This window comes from Batrachochytrium dendrobatidis (genome assembly GCF_000203795.2).
Source record: "Batrachochytrium dendrobatidis JAM81 unplaced genomic scaffold BATDEscaffold_3, whole genome shotgun sequence".
Classification (NCBI taxonomy): domain Eukaryota; kingdom Fungi; phylum Chytridiomycota; class Chytridiomycetes; order Rhizophydiales; genus Batrachochytrium; species Batrachochytrium dendrobatidis.
This window is the reverse complement of record NW_006281101.1, coordinates 1,235,022-1,257,368: the sequence shown is the minus strand read 5'-3', so window position 1 is coordinate 1,257,368 and position 22,347 is coordinate 1,235,022. Positions and strand designations below refer to the sequence as shown.

Sequence of the window (22,347 nt, the reverse complement as noted above, 5' to 3'; positions counted from 1 at the left end):
TCCGGGCTTTGAAACTGGCGGCTTGGGGACACGAATTTCCAACGTTTGCTTACTGACAGAGGTATGTACACGCACTCCACTATAAAATATCATTTCAAAATCTGGTATTTGGCCATTTTCCATAAGAATACATTTTGCCTGTGGAGAATAGAATATAATCTTTGGAGTTTTGGCGCGCACCAGTTCGACAAATCGAGCAGCATATCGAAACTTTTTTAATAATGAAGTTGGGAGGCTGCTGCGAGAATATTGTCGGGCCGGTTGCATATTACTATCAACATGATATGTACTACGTGGGTATAAACTAATCTGTGAATAAAATTAGTTTACAATGTAAATTGACAAGAGTTTGATTTTCCCAAAACACCAAGCTTATGCTTATACTTGAACAATATTGAACTTTAGTCAAATGTAAATTACATACCGTCTCGCTGTTACCAGAAATAATCATGATATATTGATCCCCAGAAAAGTTCAATAGTATTTTTCTGGTAGGTAAGATTTCCACTTGGCCATGTTTGGTGATTTGCCTCATCGGATTTAACCGATCAGTGGAAAAACACTCGTTAGGTTGGATGGTCGAAGAGGTAGCTGAAGAAATCTTGTCTGGTTTCTTTACATTAGGTATTGCGTGAGATAGTCTACTATTAATGGGTATCCGATTGTGGTCAGTACATTGATGAGCGACTGGTGTGCTGAAATTGTTGGCTGAAAGAGTGCCAGTATCAATAGGATGTTTTGGATCTCTTTCAACAAGACTATCAGGCTTTCGCGGTAAAACATTGACATTTGCAGATAATGCTACAATAGGTTTTCCAATTTCAAAAAACGGATGCTGTAATACTTGAGAAAGAGAAATCCGCTGTTTTGGGTCCTATATAAATCAAGTTAAAATATTTGCAAGATATACAATCAAGTTTGTAAAGTCAAAAAACGTTACCAATTGCAATAGCTTATCAATCAAATCTCTAGCTTCAAATGAAATGCTGTTTGGCAATGAGTATTCCAATCGACTCGCTTTGTCCAATGTGCTTTTGACGGCCCCACTTTGAAAAGGTGGAGCGCCTGTTAGGATTGTGACAATCATGCAACCAAAAGACCATAGGTCTGTTTCCAGTCCGTACGAATGCCGTGAAACTATTTCACTAGTGAAAATAAAAACACTTTAAACAAAAGAAACCCAAATACTCTGTAATAAATATATACTTACGGAGATATATAGTTTGGAGTACCACACATTGTTTTCTGCTCACCGTCTCTATTATCCAATCTAGTGGCAAGTCCAAAATCAGCAAGTTTCTAAAGATATAAGATCAAGTTGAATAGTTGTTTCCAAAATTGAAATTAGTCAATCAGAATTGGACCGACTAGGTTAAAATCAAGTTCACTTATACCAAATCAAATGTATGTGTCAGAAGCAAATTAGAAAGTTTGAGATCCCGATGCAAAATGTTGTTGGAATGCATATATTGAAGGCCTCTAACCAGTTGCATGAGAATGCCGCGAGCCTCTGGCTCTGATAGTACAAAATGTGGTCGTTTATGAATATATGCAAACAGTTCACCATTTTTACAAAACTCCATAATGAGGTATACACATTTAGCATCTTCAAAGTAGTTGTAAAGCTCTAAAATGCTTGGGTGGTGCAGCTGCCAGTGGATCTCTACTTCGTTTGCTACTCTTCTAGTCATTCCGGCAGCTTTCATCAAGCCTTTATCAATCTAACATAAAATCAATAGTAAATACCATATTGTATATTTGATAATGTCAGAATATATAAACATACCATTTTAATTGCAATTTCTTGACCAAACGATCCTTTACATCTACTGATAGCTCTATGGACTACTCCGAATCCTCCTCTTCCCAAGACTTCATGTAGTTCGTAGTCCTAGATACATATTGAATTGGCAGAGTATGGGTTTAGATTGAAACCTTGAAGTATAAAAGCCAACAATTAAGCCTGATGATGAAATGATTCTGAGCAGAAACAAGACAATGATTGTATTGGTTCATCCTTGCCAAATTATAAAGATAGAATACGGATTTCAAGAGTATTCAAGGCAAGACTGCAGTAGCAACTTGGATGTGAAAATCACCATACATTGATATTGTTTGAGAACCGACGGAAACTCTTATGTGGAGAAGTAAAAGAGTAACCGACATGGCTAGACCTAGAATCTGCAGCAGGAATTTTTGCACGATGGTGTTGTGCTAGAGAAGCCATGGCTTGTAGGCTTCGTATCGATATTTAAATAGTTTCAGATTAGATAACTCGACTGTCCGATTCGCGAATTAATTCATCGCAAATCACGTGTGCATGTTGGATTCAATCTGTCATTTTATTTCTTAAACACATACGAAACCATTCCATCTGACTTGGAAAGCACGGTTTCCAACACTCCGTCATCAGTATTCTTGCACGCATTCATGTGAAGTGGCCCAAAATGCTTCCACGTCTCGTCACTCGGATCGCATTCATTGTCGCTTCCGTCTTGGTCGGTCTGTTTTGTGTCGAGATTAAAGTCTGATTCTCCCATTCCTAAACAAGAGCATCCAAGCATTTCATGCGTTCCACAATCCGTGTTGGTATCAAGAGAAAATATATCCCGCAATTCATCTTGCGAAAAAGAGTTCTTGGTACTTTGTACGTTATCAATAACTGAATCACTGAGTGCTACTTTGGTAAGCTGGCGTTGGTAAATACGCTCTAATGATTAAAAAGATTCATATAGATTTGGTATTTAGATTCAAAACAAAAATTTGGTTAATATGCATGTGAGATTTAATTACCCTCGATTGTTCCTGTAGTTAATAGTCTGTAAATCGTGACATTGTTGCGCTGTCCGTCTCTCCAAATACGTGCCATTGCTATTTATTCAAATTCGTGCAAGACCATCAGTCGATTTAAAAACATCAGCACTGCATTCAACCAAACTTAAATACAGCAGCTTTATAAAAATCAGTGATGTCGTATACCTTGTTGATCAACACTTGGGTTCCAATCGATATCATACATAATTAGTCGAGATGCACCAGTAAGATTCAAACCAACACCACCAGCCTTACTGCTAAGCAAAAATAAAAACGTATTTGATGTGTTGAATTTATCAACAAGTCTATGGTTTAAATGTAAAATAAATACATATAATGTCAGAACTAAAACTGCAAGTATGCAAAAATTATGGATTAAAGTGGTAGATATGGTTCTAGACTGTAAATGTATCAACTCACTCTTGTCGATTTTGCTGTGGAGTTTGACCGTCTAGGCGGACAAAGGAATACTGCATGCTTTGGCAAAGTATTTCAAATATATTCAATGTGGCAGTCCAATTTGAAACAAGAACCACCTGAGATTGAAATATATGCAATGGTTTAAATATGCTTGAATCAAATAAAGTTTGAATTTAAACTTTCATGTACCTTGCTATTAGGTTTCGCATTGATTGCTGCCAAGAGTTGTTTAAGAACACTCAATTTTCCTAAATTAATCAGTCTAAATTATTAGCTATATAAAAACATTGGCTTTATAATGAAAGCAAATGTATTTTAGTTAAAAAGTCAACTTACCACTTTCCATACGATCGATCGCTACTTTAGTGTAGCTGCATCCAATATTTAACAACAAGTTATCCTCTGCAACGAGTTTTGGTGAATTGGTGCACTTTCGAAGCAATGTCATTAAAGGCAATACTGCACTTCCACTTTCACCAGTTTCTAAGCAATCGCAAACATTCGGCGACTCAATAATGGACTTGTATAGTTCACTTTGAGAAGTGGACATTTTACAAAATAATATTATCTGTGTTTTTTCGGGAAGATACTGAGCATTGACATCTGCTGTTCGACGCAAAACAAATCCATCTGTAATTTGGATAAGCTATAATTAAATTTACAAGGTCAAAGGTTCATCAAAATTAAAATACAGTCAACAGTTGCAACTTTACGAAAACTTACATTGAGCATCTTTTCGTTGCCAATCTGACGTTCTTCCTCTGAGCATTCAAGTGCGCGTCCACGAAGAATAGGTCCTTCAATTGTATGCTACAATACGATTTTCAGTATATATAAACTTACTATTTACATGTACAGATCCCGAGACAAAGTATGACACTACTAAACTATTACCTTGAATGCAGCACGTGTTCCAAGCAGCCCTGGATTCACAAAATCGACCATGGCGTAAAACTCGGTAAGATCATTCTAAAATAATAATAGTATTATATTGGATGGCGTAAAGCATGTAAAATGAAATCAACACATTGATCATTGCCGCAAACTCTTGTCGATTTGACCAATAAAATAAATTCACGCTACTACCTGAATAGGTGTTCCTGATAGAATAATTCGTTTTGCAGTTTCAAATCCTTGTAAAATAGTCGAGGCTTGAATGGAACTATTTTTTAACCGATGACCTGCCCATTTGTTTTACCATTAATATACAAGTTTATATGCATTCAACAAAAAATCTGATTAATAAAAGTTTATATTTTAAACACCAGAGACTTACAAACCTTCATCACATATAACCATGTCAAATTTAGCATCAAAAAGAGCTTGTTGAAATGAACGCATTCGTTCGTAGCCAATCACCATGACAGAATATACTTTTCCGACCACGAAATCAGTAATATCCGACTTGATGCCTTGAATAGCATAGACTATATGGGTCATGGTTGCATCATTAGTACTTTTATGATAAAGTTGCAACACAAAGTTTGGATAATCCAACAGCTTTGTGATATAATTATAGTATATGCATTAAAATTGTAATATCACTCACCTCGAATGCGTTGATCACCCAGCCATTTTTTGAATTCTTTTTTCCAGTTACCAACAAGGGATGCAGGACATACAATCAAGACTATTTAAACATCAAATCAGTCACTTTTGTAATCACTGCGTACTTTAAACTTTATGTGGCGTGGTATTGTCTGGATCTATGCGGCAGTAATTTACCTCGTTTCATTGTTGGACCACCAATATAAGGTGTTTGTTTAAGTAGTGTCCATATAAGTGCAATAGCCTGAACAGTTTTTCCAAGGCCCATTTCATCTGCCAAAATGGCGCCTTGGCCATTGTGATCTATAGCGTAAATTTCCAAAGGATTCTGTTAGCGCTCAATAGTACATCAGGAAATCACTCAAATCATTCACCTCTCATTCCCATGACACTTTTGTACAAGAACGTGACGCCCTTTCGCTGATGTGGTCGCAACTTATCTACAGTTGTCATTTATTTAAAACGATTTTAATGAAATTAACAGAGTTGCTTTTACATTATTATCAGCAAAACATTGAAATTCAATACAAATCTAGCCACATTTAAACATACGAGTCAATATTGGATCAACAACAACATCAACAATCTCAGGCCCGTTAGACTGTGGTTTAGGGCGAGGCATTACTAGAGCATTTGGCGCAAAGGGATCGTGTCGTGGATCATTCTTTGATATCTTTTGTGGTCGAATACCATCAATTATATGCGGTTTGAATTTAGCCATTTTTGGCATGGCTGGAATAGAGACTTCAGTTTTGATACTTGGATGCTTGGTATAGGCATCGGATACACTTATTGCCTCCAGAATCTGTGTAATAGAGTGAAATTTTAGCAGACAACACATGGAAAGTATAGGTTTAGATTACAAGTCATTTGGACTACTAAACTTCAACTTCTTTTTGCCCGACTCGCACCACCAGCCCAATATCTAAATTCGCAGACTTTCGTCCAGACGCGATCCTATAAGCATTGCAATCATCGGACAAAGCAAGCAGTTGTCAGTGGTGTTTAAGTAGCATTTAATGACTGAATGCAAGTATACTACACACATATTCCCACTCTCGTCGTTCAATATAAGAGATTCATTATTATTATGCAGCACACCGTCGCCATCCCAGGATTTGTGCTAAAACAAATCAATGCGATATAAGGATCATTGAGTACTAACATGGAAACTCTAAACATGCACAATCAGTCTAGACTTACGACTTTGTTGGTTTGTTTGCGATACATCACTTTAAAGCACTGAGTAAAGTTGTTTTCTGTATTGGATGGATCAGTCAAACCCTTTAAAGTCTTGGATGAAACAGTGGGTACAAACGTTGCTCTGAAAGATGATCCATTAACGACCTGCAATGCTGGATTAGCAGCTGATAGCTGTGGATGAAGTGCAGGTTGTTGATTGATAGAAACAGGCTGAGTGGGGTCAGATACAGTTATATCCACATGTGCGAGTTTACGCTTAGAGGGAGCTTGTGAGCGACGCATTGATGATCTGGGATAATAGTGCAAACTGTCCTGACCGATTCAACTGTTATAATGTTATTGAAGAGTATGGCTTCGAAATGAAGAGTATTCGAACACTTTGTCCGGATTTAACGTTTGGATATTTGTCTGGACACAATCATCTATAACAGCGTTTGCATTTATTTAATATTCCAACACATCTGCATGGATGTGACAGTTGCAATCTACTGTTCTGATGCTTTTAACAGTTTACTCAGTCGCGATGCACGATCGAGACTCTTGATAGCAACACATGTGTTCATTGCTCGTCGCAACAAGGACAGGCTCAAGAGCTGCTCTGACTTGGTCCATTTCGATGAAAAAAAGGGTGCGCATACATTCGTTACAAACACTTGCTCAAAATACTCGAGGAATTTGGGTGTCTGAAACCTTTCTGCAGGAATCCATGACGATGGAATAATGGCCACAATCTAATCATTCGTGTTCACAAATTATGACCAGAAAGTACAAGTTAGTATCAGAAATTAAACCATAAATAAGCTTCAATTACATTGTAAGAAACTTGCCATTTCATACAACTCCATATCATTTTCGTAGGACAGTGAACCATCAAGTGCCTTGAGTAGCACATTGTTAATTCCAATGGTAACAACCAGCGACTGAATTCTCTCTGCCCCAACATGTTTCTCGCATGATATTAGGTTTGACAACAACTATCCAAAATATAAATGATGAATTAGCAGATTAAATCAATATATTAAAAGGTGAACCAAGTATACCACTGCATGTATACACGATTTAAACTATACCTGAATGTAAATACTAAACCATGACAGTTTGGCAGAAACAGCTGCTTGGCGATTAGACACGTTGACAAGCTGCAAAGGATTGCAGGTGTACTGTGTTGCAGAATCCAAAACTGTTTTAAATCTCAGTAAAAAAGCATCCACAAGATTCTACAAAAGATCGTATTAGTTGGCAAAATGTATATTCAGTTGGTGTTTCATGACCAAAAAATCCGGTTTTCAGTAAAGTAATACAAAAATATTAGCAGTCGAGAATAAAGCATAATACCTTGAATGGTGTAGATGAACACTCTGTATAATCAAGTAGTTGATCAAGTATACGAATAAAAAGTTTGGTTTGATCACCAGAAAATGGATCGAATGTATCCATTGCAATTACAAGTTGTGGAATAATCGTTTTTTCCATTACTTTGCTCACCAGCATTGCATCTGCCTCGTCGGGATCGAGCAAACGTTCATCTGAGATCCCAAACGAACATAGCTCTTGGTGCCAGTTTGTTTCTTCAAAATTTAGAGGTACCTTGCAGTGTCATGGCAGTGTTGTTAGTGTAGATACACAAGTGCATAAAATAATAACTAGATAATACCTTGAAAGGCTCCCATCCAAAGTGCTCAAATCTGACATGTAACGCAAATGCTCCAACAAGACTCAATGATCCATAAGCCTGATCGTACTCTTTAGGAAATTTGCATTTCCATATTTGAAAGCGATCTTTAATTACAGATAGCTTTCGATACTGTTTTTTGGCATCATCAAGCAATGTCCTGTGTTGATCCATGATTTGTTCCACTATTCCAAAACCAATCAAATTAAAATTTTAGTAAAACCAATTCAAATATAATGGTAGATTTAAACTATTGTATAAACAACCGAGTATTAATTTTAAACTGCTATGCAAATATCAAACCTGATTGGGTAGGAAGTGTATGCTCCTGATTTTCATTCATGTCAGCATCTGTCCTGTCGCCTAAATCAGATACCGAGTATTAAAACAAATCAAGCCAGAATACTATTATTAAGCAACCTTTCAATCATATGCGACACTCGGATCAAACCACCATTATACTTACTTCCGGAAAATGTTGTAAATAACTCATTCAGTCTAGTTTGAACAGCCTTGACAGCGTCCTTTGCGTGTACCATTCTCCATGAGTGAAGATCTTGTTCAAGTTCTTCTAAAGTAGTCAACTAAAAATTTCAATTGAATGCAAAATTAAATAACGTTTTGTCAATTAAAAGGTGTTAAAGCCAATGCCAGATTACCGTTAAAAAGTAATTTAAACAGTTTACAAACCTTGGCGTCAAGAAATCCATCCAAATCAATTACATAAGTGAATAGTTGCTGAAAGTAATCGTATCGTTCTGACAAAAGCTTCAACTCCAAATCCATTTTAATGATTGCTTGTTCAGATGCATTAATTTCTGCAAGCGATGAATTTAACTGAAACGTATGCTCATTTGCGAGATCTGTAAGTTCCATAATCTGCTTGTCTAGGGTGAAAATAATATCTGGAACTGATGGAATTGGCGCTATTTCAGGAACTTGTTACAGGAACGAATCAACATAGTAAATGTAAATCAGCATATTGTTGAAGAATAAAAAAAAGTACGGTAGCTAAACCAAAGAAACAGATCGTTACCATGCTGGATATCATTTGACATGGGTGGTTTCTTGAGAACGGCCGACATATCAGCAAGTTCAAGATCCATGCAATGCCCCTTGCTGATTTGCTGTAACTCCCACTGCTTTACCTCACTGTCATCCTCTATGTCTTGATCTCTAAAAGTCAATTATAGTTAAAACCATCAATGTTTTATAATTTAAAAAGCATAAATCAAGTTGCTTACGCCATCATAATCTCATCTTGCATGGCTCGTTTAAAGTTCTCTTTTACTTTCTTGGCTGTTTGAGCACCAAATTCAATGGTATTGCCCTGATTGTCTTCAAATGCTTCCTCTCCATCAATCTCTTGATCCTCAGTCAGCAACCGCGATTCTCCGTATCGTCTAGACACAGTCTATACCAATCATAAGTATATGCAACACTAATGAAATCAACAGTGTTGTTTTATCAATAAAATATAAAATCCAACTTACAGATTCATCCAATGGAATATAAGATGGTGTGGTTTCCTGTAATATTGATGCAGTAGTACGACGCTTTTCTCTAAGCAATCGAGCAGCATGAATTTGCTTTGCGTCTGGAATAACTGTTTTTTGATTTTCTGGATTCTTTCCAGATCCAGGATCTTTGATATCATTGGGATCAAACTCAATTACTGGACGAGCGACTGCAGCTTGTTGCCGTTTCATTTCAGCAAGAATTTCGGGGGTATATGACCCAGCCTTCCCTGATCGAAAGGAATCTACTGACGATTTATTTAAAGTAGCGGATGAAGCTGAAGGGATTGAGGCAAATACCGATTGAGATGACGAAATTGTCAAAGGATTGGCTTTTTTGAACTTGAATGTTTGAAATTTTGGGTCAATATAATCCTATAATTATCAAATAGATGTCAGATGAAACATGCTAAAAGGAGTAAACAACAAAGTTTCAATATAATCAAAGTTCAGACCTCTTCATTATCAAAGCTAGACACTGCCTGCTTGGGTTTTTGAGTAGTAGATCGACTGTTTGTCGAACGAGACTTGATAGGTTTTTCTTCTGGCTCATCATCCACCATGGAAACTGCCACAGATGCAGGAACACTGCTATCATCATCATCGTCATCCCATTTCTTACGCAGTGAAGTAGGTTTTTTTGGTTTACGAAAAGAAGGAAAGCTCATGTTTGAATTCAAGGCAAAGTTGAACCAAATTCTGAATTTTGTTCAAACTGATTTTCAACTTATTATGGCTCACCACTCCGCCATGCATCCTGCTTCCGAGTCACACTCGGCCATCCATGAGTATCTGCTAGAGTCTCCCTGTCGCTCCATCTTCTACATTCCACAATTCATTACTGCTGAAGAGGCTTCAAGTTTAATCACACATATCTTCCAACGGTCGAACCGATGGACTACTCTACGCAACAGACGACTGCAGACATGGGGAACCATGCCTGCTCCGCCATTGATGAATCAATCTTGGTCAGCATCAAAACACCAACCACTTCCATCATGGATGCATCCAGTACTGGATCGTATCCAGTCACTCGGCATATTTTCATCATCTCAACCACCCAACAACTGCCTTGTTAACGAATACAGACCTGGACAAGGCATCATGCCACATTTGGATGGTCCTAAATATACATCAATGGTTGCAACGGTTTCACTTGGTGAGGCTGCGATGCTCGACTTTTACCCCTATCACTCTAATACTCGTGATGAGTATGCAACAGATCGAGACAAGATCGAATCGAGTGCATCATATCAATCGGACATCAAACCTGCATTTTCTGTGATTGTTGAGCCATTGTCGCTGTTGGTGCTTCAGGACGAAGCATATGATCACTACATGCATGGAATTGACGAATCATTCGAGTTTTCTATTGGTGGTGTGGGCTTAACTGATGAGCCTAAAAATACCACTGTTCATAGTATCATCAATGCTGACACGGTTCGATCCAGAATTCTATCCCAAAATCACAATGCCAAATACCCTCAGTTGTCAGTAACTGTAAAAACCTCGACCAACTTGGATCCTGTAACCAAAAGTCCTATTGACACAGATCTTGACCATGGTATTGTAATACATCGTGTATGCACTCGTGTTAGCTTGACCTTTAGACATGCATTGTAAAAGCATAACCCAAAAGATCCAATGTTTTGTAAAAATAAATATACAATATAGCCACGTTTATATGAAAGCTGCATATAGCTTCAGTCCAATCAAGCACTTATATTCTGAATCGTTTTAAATTAAAAAATTGAAACTGGCAAATCCCTAATTTTAATTATTCTTGCGCTTTCGCTTATTCTGTCGGTTAAGACGACTCTTGTTTGTCAACTTGTCTGTACCAGACGTGTTTTTTACCAAGTCTTCAGATTCCATCTGCTTTGCTGTTCGAGCGTTCATCTCAGCGTGTGCTTTTACTTTACCACGCAAATCGTCAGTGGCTTTATTCGTATTGAAAGCAGGCATAATAGATCCTAGTGTATAAAAGTAGAAATTTGTTAGAATAGAACCACTAGATACGTTGGGTCGAGTCATGGCATAGCTCAAAATCACCTTTTCCAGAAGACATGAGACGCAAAGGCAGATCTTGCATAGAATTACTTGTCAAATACAGCGAAGATATACCCCGAGGCATAATAGGCTGTTCTAGTAGCTCCTTGAGCTGACTCTTCAGATTCTTTAGTTTTTGTCGCTCTTTGGCATTTAAAACAGCACCACGTTCCACATGTGTGTCATTATCTAAATCATCCACTCCATTTGATCGGTGTCGCTTGTTGCCTTGCGCTTGGTCCTCATCATCTGAAATAAGAATGTCAGCCTCTTCAGCAGCTTTACGAAACCATTCTTGTTCATTGCGCACTTTTTTTTCCTTGTGCTGAAAAGCATCGATTTGCTTGGCAATTTCAAGTCGCTGTTTAATCTTGGAAAATGTTGACATGTCTACTGGAAAATCAGGCAAACCATTCTCTGATATCATTGAAAAGCGCAATATCAGCCAAATATTGAAACCATAGAATAAAAGCATTGAATGCGTCAACAATCGTGCCAAACCATGCAGACCCCACTAAAATACAGATTTTTAAACCAACCTACCTTTAGAAAGAGCATGACATATTTTTTTGTACGTAACTAGCTCTTCAGGACAAACCAGGGCCACACTAACACCCTCAGCATTAGCACGAGCAGTTCGTCCAGATCTATGCACATATATATCCGCAGCTCGAGGGAGTTGGTAGTGGATTACGTGATCCACTTTGGGAATATCAAGACCACGCGAAGCAACATCACTGGCAATCAAAACTCCATTTGGAGTCTCGACAAATCTAAAGATCAATATTGATTTTGATTTAAATAGCATCAAACAAGGTATTTTGATTAGTCATCATAGTACGCATGCTATCCCAGAATAGCAAACGACACTAACCTATCTAAATTTTTGAGTCTCTGGCGTTGTTGCATCTCGGCATGCAAACCAAATACTTGAACACCAAGATACGACAGGATTGGCACCAACCGCCGAATGGCATCAATGCTGTTGACAAAGACGATCGTTTTTGCAGTATATCTACATAGCACATAGTATAGCATAGTATCCTACAAGCATTCACGTGAGTAACATTACAAAGCTAGTCTTGAAAAAAATTGAAGCATGTACACAATAGTTTCAACCATCAGTAAAACCCACCTTTTCAGTCTTGAGACAATTAATTTTTGATTCCAAAAGTCCTTTTGCTGTAACTCCCTCAGTTGATAGATTGATATACACAGGACTCTTGTCATGAAAATCGATTTTTTGAAGCAACTTGTCTAAAATGGCATTGTAACAGAAAATCATGCATTGCTGTTAATAAGGTTTGGCATTGACAAATAGTCCAATGCATTTATTTCAAAAAAACACATCAACTCACTAAATAAACTACTCTTGATTTTGTTATGTTTTTTAAAGTTCAAAGTTGCCTTTTGCTTGATTGCATCGTCTTCTAACATGGTGGCAGAAAAGACCATGGTTCTTCGTTTGATTTGAGAAGCATTGTCGGTATTGCAAACAGAAATACAGCCCAAAATGCTGTCCAAATCTTTAAAGTGCCCCGCTTCAAGCATACGATCGGCTTCATCAATGACAAGGTAGGTGGTATGCTTGAGCATGTCAAGTAGCTCGGGATCTTCTTGAATGAGCTCCCACAATCTTCCGGGTGTTCCCACAATGATATGAGGTTTAGTAGCGATAAGACGACGTTGTTTTTGCAAGGACATTCCTCCAACTATTGGAGTAATCTATACAGCATGAATGCGAGTTCAAAGCATTGTTTAGTACAACTTGTAGATATAAGCAGATTGTTAAAACCTACCTTGTGGGTAATAGCAGCACCAGCTCGTTTAAGATGATCAGAAACCTGAATAGCCAGCTCTCGTGTAGGAGTAATAATCAGGCCAATGCAGGCAGTATTTGGGTTTTTTTGAAGTTGGATTGCCAAGTGGTGCAAGATTGGTAGTCCAAACGCAAGTGTTTTTCCAGATCCCTGCACAACATTAAAATGAGAATTAACAGATAGTTATACAAAATATTAGACTGTGGATCTAATGCCTTCAATGCAATACTGGCGACATACAGTTTCTGCAGCACCAATAATATCTTTATGGCGAACCAGTGTGTTTTCCAACGATTTTGCCTGAATATCAGTTGGACAAGAGAAACCGAGCTTGTGGAGTGTTTGAACCAGCTGTAAATTCAGACCAAACTCGAGCCATTTGGAATCAGATGGCACTTTGTAATGATCCACAATGGGCTCGTCGCTAACAGGTGCATCTGTGATATGAAAAGTGTCATGATCGTTCAAGTTTGGAGCCGTGGTTTTTTCGACTACAAACGGATGGCCTAGTGTATCTTTGGCACTAATGCGCTTTAGTTTTTTTGTCGAGTGAGTGGATTCCTTTTGATTGTTGGACTTTGGAGCAATCGATTTGGATTCATCGAATTCATCAATATGAATAAACGAGTCAAGATCAATTCCAGATGGAAATATATCTTCGACAGAGCCGTTGATTGTAGCTCCAACTTCTGCATTGGGGTCATCATCCACTGGCTCGATTTCTTCGAGGGAAAAGAAACAAGCATCACCAGCCGATGCAACTGATTCAGGAAGAGCAGTTTTTTTCCATCTGTACTTTGACAGTTTGATAGTCTTTCCTGCCATTCTATGATTTTTGATTGAGGTTGCTATATATTAACCAGCAGTTTCAATGAAATGCAAGGATATCCAAAAACAATAAAAAAAACAAATCTTGTTGCATACATACAATCACGTGCACCAGTCAACCGACCTATGTCGATTCTGGCAGACAATTCAAGAGCCATTTCATATGTTTTAGTATCTCGAGAGTTGTATTAAACTCGGGCTTGGCTATTGCAAGCATTATAATATCTATGTAACCGATCTACTTTGAATTAGAGCATGGGCTGGTTAGGTGGCTAATAAGCACGTGAATCCTTGACATATGAGCAGTATGTTCCCCATCTCCTTGCTATCTGGTGCATATTTTCCTTTGACTTGTTAGTTGTTTGCAGAAGCCACATTTCAGTCCAAGCTTTCCAAGTTTTATTTCGATTGGGAAAACCTTTTGTTTTTTAGAAAAAGCACCAAATGTAGGACCAAGTTACAGATGTTGATACTGTTCAATTCATCCAGAGTTGCATTGTCAAGACTGTTCCTAACTAAACTCGATATCAAATAAAACGGTGTGGCTGGGTTATTGTTGGTAGGAGTCTTGGTGTTTAAAACTCATTATTTGGTCTGACTCATGGCATATGTCAATATTTCCATTAAATAATTGATACCGATTTTTCAGTACCATTTTCCTTCAAGTATGCTGGGCAGTGCCAAATTATTGGTATGTTAAACATGAGTTTAGACAGTATTGGTGTTTCAGTTTGTTTTAGTCATTGAGCCATCCTTGTGAATTGTGACTCGATGTATCATAATTGCACTGCAAACGGTCTATCCAAATCGCGGTATGACTAAAGCATAGGTGGAGCATCCGGGATCCCTTTTTGGGCGAGGCAATTTATGTACCGAAAAGCATAGTGGTTGAAAACTACTATGCAAAGGATTACTATTCAAACAGATCATTCTGGATCAGACTCGACCAACAATGCATCACTCTTATATCGGAATCAATCAACAGCTATAACCAAGTCTACAATATACTGTTGGGGTTTCTAGCATTTTAAATTGAGCGATTTCCAACCACGTGGCTTTGCTCGTTAAAGATACCCCCAACGACGCTTTGCATGTTAAAGGTAAAGTATCACCAAAGTGCTTGTATTTTGGATATGAATTGGCTGTGAACAGGCTGAGGCACTTGATCACCAAATTAGAATGCAAAAGTTTGAAGCTGCATTGCTGAAACGGGCACATGGATTCGGCAAATGGTCATTAATGACTATGGAAACATGCACTATATAATCATTAATATCTGGATAAAATTGATTGTTGTTGATGGTCGACTAAAGTTGAATGTATTGGGATTTTTAAAGTTGGGTAATAACGATCATGATCGTAGTCACAATTCCAATCCATAATATTTAATTTGGGTGGAGAAAAAATCGTCAATCGAAATAAACACAGGATGAAAAACAACTAAACTGGATTGTTGGGTATCAAAGGGGCCAAAGAAGCCAAGAAAAACAAACAGAGTCATGAAGAAAGCTGAATAAAACGATGCTCATCAAATTTTCCTTATAATAACCACAATAAAAACGCAGGAGCGATTATATCAAGTCCGCTAATTTGGCTAACTCCTTCCAATCCACCAACTGCCATTTTTTACCAAGGACCGAGGTCTATTAGTCGACCAAGTTGGGATTCATTATTGACTATCCAATAATTCAACTCTATTATTACCACAGTTGTCTTGACTATTTTACTATTACGCCAGGAATCACACTACTTTAATACTAGGACAAGTCTCGACTAATGGATGCCAAGTCACATTCCCCAACATTACAACCAAGACAACCACAGCAACAAGCACCGACTGAGCCAGAGCCTGGTGCGGACTCTGTCCTGTCCCCATCTAAACTCGCATGTACTCGTTTAGATTCTACCTTGCCATATCAATTTATCACTCTCTCACAGACTCCTCCAATCCGTACAAACAGGTTTGTTACTGCTTTCGGCTCTATAATTGCTCAAATAATGGTTATATAGATTCTATCTGTGCCTCTTGGCTTTTTATCGATTATTTGAGACCATTCTGAAATAAGTCGGCTTGTCTGGTTATGCTGCCGAATATGGGCTACTTTGGTCTCTTGGATGCTTTTATACGCGGTCTTGCTGGGTTGTTTTGCAAGACCTACACCGTCTATTTTGTCTACTCTGGTCAAAAACCAGTTTGGTTGTATATGATGTCTCGATGCACAGTTATTTGTGTAAATATCGAATTTTGTAGATTTGGAGCATCTACATGATCATAGGCACGGAATACTGCTTATTTTGATTTGTGCAGCATCGGCCCTTTCTAGTGCAAATTCTTGAAGCACCTAATTACACAATTGCTTTTCCGCCAGCCTTGTGTACTAGAGTTTAATGGGTCCTTTTGAAACTCCAACTAGTGGCAATTTATTTGCTTCGACTCCCATCTGAGCCAGCACTTTACTTTTACCCCTGTGTGAGATGTGGAATAGTGACTGCAACACACTCGAGTAAGAGGAAAGAAAGCGGTGGCTGTAATGAATGGAGGGTTAAATTTGCCGAAGCAGCAAATTTCGATTTCCCGATATTCTTGTGATTTGGTGATACACCTTGACAGGTGATATCCACCCACCAGAGTAGCTTACTATTGGCTAACGTTTCAAGCACTAATAGTCCGGGCTATCCAAAGACATCTACAGCCGCAATTAATTTTTATTGGGGAGACATCTTCATAAAACAAATCGTATGATTTGTGCTGATACTATTGGCATCATGCTTGACTTTCTAATTTAATCTTGGGTATTTGTCGAGTTACTGCGGTGCCATATTCATTATGGTCATTGACTGCAGTGATGCTTGGATATTTTATCCTATGCTTGATGGGGCAGGAAAAACTTGCACTGGAGCTAAAACAATGCAATTGAATTTTTGGGCCGTTTTTCAAATGTAAATGGGCTATACTTTGTATCCAACTCACTATGATATGGAGCAAAAAGGACCGCTACGACTCGAGCTCCAATTCATGTTCTCTACCATTTTCAAAGGGTCTATGAGTGAGTTTTCAAAGTTACGCCAATACATTGTTTTGGTATTATCGAGAAATCCGCTTTTTGTATGCCACTTTGAGATTTCCATTGGAAACTCATGCATGACTGAAGCACTAGCCAATCGGACTTGATCTATTTATCACGTGGATTTTGAGTTTGTGGCAGGGAGCGCGTTGAGTTGTTTGCTGGGCCTACTTGTTGATTGGGTCAAAAGACCTGTTGCTTTGAATCGGGTGTGAATCAGGAGGCTGGAGATTAGAGGCTAAATAATGGTGTGCTTGGGATATTCCGGCATAGGAATGCTTGTTTGCTCATACTGGTGTTCCAAGACGTGTATTGTGCTTGACGGTACTAGCCCATTATTCCTGGTGCGTGCATTTGAACATTGCTTGTAATGTTTCTAATCCCAAAACGGTTGTATTCATTATTGAACGACACCTTATTTATTTGATACGGCTGGATTGGTCGGTTGATATGGGATTACATCAGTTACCTTGTGTAGACTGATCGATGCACGCCGAACAGGTTTACATTAGGTTCACAATAGCAATGCTTCTAATAATTGTGTAGCATTGACGAGAGCTTTGCTTTGGACTATTTTGCCAGTTCTTTGCCTCCCTAGCACACTGTTACTATTTCCAGCATTGTTGACGCACCACATGCCATAATTTCCTCACGTTTAGTGATCTAATTCGATCCGTTATTGCTTTTGAAGTTCAGTGGCTGCTAGCAATCTGGTGCTGCAAGAGCCGGACTGTTTCGGGCTAAGCTCAAACCTATGCTTGCGCTTTTCCCTTTCCATTCCCTTTTCAGTGGATTTTTTGATCCAAGCTATCCCAGCTTTCTTATCCAAACTGCTTGACGTACATTTACATTCAGTTTACTTTGGGATAGTCGAGAGGAAAATCGACTGCATCCATGAACTACCGCCCATCACTGTTCGTAATTTTCGCTTCAATGCAATATTACACTATTTACCATATAATGTCTGAATATGGTTTGCTCACATCAGTATCACCAAATAGTCACTTGTATATTGAGCAGTTATAGTTTATTACAAGTCTATTTGTTTAAGCACCTGGAAAAATGATACTATTCTATGCTCGTCTAGTACGTTTATCCAACAGCAGACGCCTTGCGTCAAATGAACCCCCAAAACACTGCGTACTATTGATAGTATGCCCTGAGTTTAATCATCTACCAAGAGATGTTCTAATACTCGGTACCTTGAACAGACTTCGGCATCTGCCAATTCGGCCGATATTTCTGTTCAATTTAGGTGTATCAGAAACGTGTTTGTATCACTCGACACAATCACCTTGCTCAGTAATGGCTCATTTTAGACTGGGTCAATATGTATTCTGCACTTGTGCATTGATGTGATGGCACTTTAACCATAACCATTTTCTTTGAAATTCCAACTGCATCACTTTAACACTAATACTTTGTTCTTATATGCTCTTATTTTTTAGGAGGTATGATCTCGTTCTTCGCCAGCAGCCCGAGCATTCTCGTGTTTGCGGTCTTGGAGAAAAAGGTGTGCTTTTATTTACCATTATGGGGGCCATGCTGGCATTTTTCCTGACTAGATTTTGCTCTCAACCTGCTCAAACTGATGTATCAAGTAGTTTAGAAACTAACCTAGTGTTTTACTTGGAATATAGTGGATCGCCGACCCGTTGATCCGCCTCCTATCATTGTAAGTACCATTGAGTGTTGCATCAACTAATGAAACTGATACCTTGCTGGCCAATGGCGTCATTGTTGAACTCGGCATCTTTGCTCATTTGCATTGCTTTTAAACTGCTTGACATTTTAGCAAATGACCATTCACTCATGTGACGATGATGAAAATGCATTATTATACAATCCGTACTACTTTGTGTATGCGTCACTGATGTCTGCCACAACAGATGATGAGCGACATCTTCTTCGCGATCGATACACTCGCACAACCACTGGGTCAATTGTATCTTCTCTCTATCGTCTTCGAGACACTGACGAAAAAGAGGGTGCTTTTTTTGTTTTTCCTGATCTCTCTGTCCGCTCTGAAGGGGAGTATCGCCTCAAGTTTACTCTATACGAAATTATTGGAAAGGATGTGTATTACTGCACCTCGATTATCTCCAAGCCTTTTAGTGTTCATGCTGCCAAGCGGTTTACTGGTATGCAAGTGTCCACTCCATTATCCCGAGTGTTTTCCAAGCAGGGACTAAAGCTTCGAGTACGCACTGAAGTTCGAGCAAAACGGTACACGTATTTTCATCAAAGCCGAATAGACTGGTTTCATGCTAGATGTTTCTAACGTGTAATTGTTTATCCATTGCTTTTTAAATTAACATCACTGCATAGGCAACTATCCAGCAAACGTCGAGGCAACAACAGCAATGGTGGTAGCACTGACGATAATTCTCGACATGATAACGTAGACAACCGGGAAAAGAAACGACATCGCCAGGCCAACAGTGATGAGGACTCGGATGAAGATGCATCTAGCGATGGGGCTGCATTGGGCCGCAAGCATTCTTCTAACCAGTTAGGGCATGCTTCACAGAATTTGCCCGAGATTCAAAACTATGATGGCAGCGATACCTCCAGCAGCTATCCCAGGCAGCCGCACTCTCAGAGACCAGAATTGCGTTACCCCAAGCATGAATATTCGCCACGCCATATGGGTCATTCTCCCTACCCTGCCAGTCACAACCAGGCTCACGGACAACATTCTTATCCTGTGACCGATCCTCGTAGCTACTATGGATACGATCGACCACAACACTCTTCACATAATAGCTATTCTCACCAAGCTTCAGGATCTATGAATCAGGGAGGTGCTTCTTTATCGCCCTACTCATCTCATCCACACTCTGCTGCATATGGGGGATTGTATCCTCCGCATCCGATGTATCCCTATCCCCCGCCAAATCAGGGAGATGGCTCATCGTATGTGATGCGCGGGAATACTGGATATGCGCCCCTATCGCAGTATCATAATTCTGGACCTGCATCTGGCTCATCACCTACATCGGGGGCTAATGCATTTCCACTGAAAGACAGTCCACACTATCGATCCACATATCCATACCCGGGTGGTGGTACCCCTGGCGGGTTGAATGATCCTCAAGATAGAAACAACTCCAACTCCTGGCCAGACTATCCTCGCGGTGTTTCAACGACGCAGTCGCATTTGACAGTCCCATCATCGGCATCAATAGCTCAACCGCCTGCTCCTGCATCGGAGTTGCGCAGCTTTGAAATGGTCCCGCTTTCACGGCCTGGGCCACAATCGCACACAGGCAGATCCTCTACTCCAGTGAATCATCTTGCTCCATCCATTTCTTCTGGATCACCCCCTCCTTACATAGATGATCGCGCTTCAGCCAACAACGCCTCACATCCCTACGCTTACCAATACTCTGGTTCGTATCCCTATCCGCCCCAACCTTTATCTTATCCATTGTCTGAGCATCATATGTATCGCGGACCACCGCCAGTGCTTCCTCGGCAGCAACCTCCCGTTCATGCATCTCAGCATTCACAGCAACATCCGTATGCGGGATACGGACATTATTCTTACACAGTGCCATCTTCACACTTGGCTGCCCCTCGTTCTAACGACTATTCTCCGGGGCCTCCACTGATGTCGATACAGTACCCTCCACATCCAGCTCAGCCCGAATATTCTCAAGATCGTCGGGGGTCTCTGGTAAACCATGCCAACCACTCCCAATATCGAGCCTCGCCACTATACCAATTTCCTGGGAATGCTGGCCCTAATGATGATCCAAGCAGAGGTTCAGCCACTCCATTGAGATATCCTTCTTATCCTCCTTCCTATCTGCCGCACCCCGTTCATTCATCACAGCACTCGAATCAGCAGATGAATCCCCCATCAACAAGCACCCACGATGCGGCTTTTGATTCGAGCCCGCCCACTATTGATCGATCAGCTTAGATTCTATGGTTTTGCCATTATGCATTTGATGTTTATTCAACAGCATCTTGGTTTCGTGGATGTGTTGTTTTAGAGATGCCAGTGTTGAGCAGTGATTTCATTTATTCAAATCAAGCAGATTAGTTAGATTCAATGACTTTGAAAATCTATTATGAATTACAGTCGTACTCACATAAAATGGACCATTAAATAAAGGTGTCAGCACATGAGTGATTTCGTAAAATAATGGGTTAGTTTAATGGTTAGTGTTTGGGTCTCGACTATCGAACATGCTGTTGCAGATCAAACCTAGGACAATGTCTTTATTGGCAGTGCCAATTTTGCTACTTGTGTTGACAATCGAATATTTTCAAAGTTTGCAGAACCACAGTTGATTAGGTAGATACTCGGAATGGTCGAGTCAGTGCTGTGTGTATTGCCCTGCCTGGTAGCTGGATACATGTTGCATGCTCCTCGATGGAATAGGAGCAGCCTGACTTTGGAAGCAGCATGCAAGTAGTAATTCAAAACCACATGAACTTTACAAAAATAACTCGATAAAACAGTATTGTTGAACGTGAACAGTTGAATTGGCTTACAACTTGACTACCATTGTATCAATAAAACTAGTGCTTACTGTGGGTTCAATTCTTGCAGCCATTCTAGAGCATTTGCCATCATCCAATACTAAATTACTAAACCGACATGCTACGTTTAGGTTTGTGATCTATTTTGAAATTATAAACTACATTAGCTGAACTAGCCATAGTAGTTGAGCTTCTGATCTGCGCCATCATTGACCAATTGATGCTGTTTTGGGTTGATGTTTTGAATTAAGCCGTATTCATGTAAAATGAACCACTATCTTGCAGTAATCGCCTCTTGTTTTGGAATAGCCAATGGTTAACTATCCGTTACGCTTTCCTATTAGAAATTAGCTGTTTCAAATAGACATCCATCATATGCTGCTCACAAACTATAGTTTTGAATCTGCTTTCTCTCCTTTTCTATTGATATAACCATACATTGTACGATCACCAGGTTCACATATTGCAGCCCAGATACTACATTTGTTCTGATCTTCAAATTATAAACTCCTGTATCCCAACTCACATTCGCGTTCTGGTTGAGAATCCAATGATTGCATGTATTAGAAATTGATGTTTTCATGTCAATTACCAGTAGACCAGTAGACTAAAGAGTTTACAAAACAGCATTTCCCAGTAGATTGGCACCCTTGTTCAGTGTTTCGTTTTACGTGAATGCAGCTGTGATGATCATGAATCACTGTTATAGTTTTGATCATTACTTTTGAATCCAACCATTCTTGTACTATTCATCTGACAAGATCTTTTGATGGAATAATGACCATAGCACTCGTAGGTATGGAGTCACTATAGGAACTACTCTGGTACCTTTGGTTGCTACATCCACTTTTCTTTTGGCTGATTGCCTAGGTATATCTCAAGGTAATTTTAGGCATGTATACTTTACTGGCTCTGAG

The 22,347-nt window shown here is 39.3% G+C and overlaps 6 protein-coding genes across 6 annotated transcripts; 2 read left to right on the top strand and 4 right to left on the bottom strand.

Annotated features, from left to right (window-relative positions):
- Positions 1 to 808: 808 nt before the first annotated feature.
- Positions 809 to 1,891, bottom strand: BATDEDRAFT_9961 (uncharacterized protein; the record flags this gene model as incomplete). The annotated part of the gene is made up of 5 exons (XM_006677063.1): positions 809 to 874; positions 941 to 1,145; positions 1,211 to 1,299; positions 1,395 to 1,721; positions 1,787 to 1,891. Coding segments are annotated over 5 exons (792 nt in total), but the record flags the coding sequence as incomplete, so codon positions are not given.
- Positions 1,892 to 6,788: 4,897 nt separating this feature from the next.
- On the bottom strand, positions 6,789 to 9,842 carry BATDEDRAFT_87299 (uncharacterized protein; the record flags this gene model as incomplete). Its single annotated transcript, XM_006677507.1, has 11 exons — positions 6,789 to 6,959; positions 7,056 to 7,202; positions 7,321 to 7,572; positions 7,640 to 7,842; positions 7,961 to 8,020; positions 8,124 to 8,241; positions 8,348 to 8,595; positions 8,694 to 8,833; positions 8,902 to 9,071; positions 9,151 to 9,549; positions 9,630 to 9,842. The coding sequence occupies 11 exons, from the start codon at positions 9,840 to 9,842 to the stop codon at positions 6,789 to 6,791; spliced, it is 2,121 nt and encodes a 706-aa protein (XP_006677570.1).
- Positions 9,843 to 9,924: 82 nt separating this feature from the next.
- BATDEDRAFT_87089 (uncharacterized protein) lies at positions 9,925 to 10,797 on the top strand (the record flags this gene model as incomplete). Its single annotated transcript, XM_006677601.1, has 1 exon — positions 9,925 to 10,797. The coding sequence occupies one exon, from the start codon at positions 9,925 to 9,927 to the stop codon at positions 10,795 to 10,797; it is 873 nt and encodes a 290-aa protein (XP_006677664.1).
- Positions 10,798 to 11,752: 955 nt separating this feature from the next.
- On the bottom strand, positions 11,753 to 13,868 carry BATDEDRAFT_10092 (uncharacterized protein; the record flags this gene model as incomplete). The annotated part of the gene is made up of 6 exons (XM_006677082.1): positions 11,753 to 11,996; positions 12,098 to 12,267; positions 12,359 to 12,411; positions 12,582 to 12,948; positions 13,023 to 13,193; positions 13,284 to 13,868. 6 exons carry the CDS (start codon positions 13,866 to 13,868, stop codon positions 11,753 to 11,755), a joined length of 1,590 nt encoding a protein of 529 aa, XP_006677145.1.
- A 1,561-nt stretch (positions 13,869 to 15,429) lies between these two features.
- Positions 15,430 to 17,015, bottom strand: BATDEDRAFT_34651 (uncharacterized protein; the record flags this gene model as incomplete). The annotated part of the gene is made up of 3 exons (XM_006677377.1): positions 15,430 to 16,049; positions 16,336 to 16,544; positions 16,899 to 17,015. The coding sequence occupies 3 exons, from the start codon at positions 17,013 to 17,015 to the stop codon at positions 15,863 to 15,865; spliced, it is 513 nt and encodes a 170-aa protein (XP_006677440.1). The 3' UTR covers positions 15,430 to 15,862.
- A 3,352-nt stretch (positions 17,016 to 20,367) lies between these two features.
- On the top strand, positions 20,368 to 21,083 carry BATDEDRAFT_36748 (uncharacterized protein). The gene has a single exon (XM_006677423.1). It carries the CDS (start codon positions 20,382 to 20,384, stop codon positions 20,862 to 20,864), a length of 483 nt encoding a protein of 160 aa, XP_006677486.1. The 5' UTR covers positions 20,368 to 20,381; the 3' UTR covers positions 20,865 to 21,083.
- Positions 21,084 to 22,347: the final 1,264 nt, after the last annotated feature.

Excerpts from the sequence above, each read along its gene's own strand:
- BATDEDRAFT_36748 (XM_006677423.1), top strand. The coding sequence starts at position 20,382 with ATGTATCGCGGACCACCGCCAGTGCTTCCTCGGCAGCAACCTCCCGTT.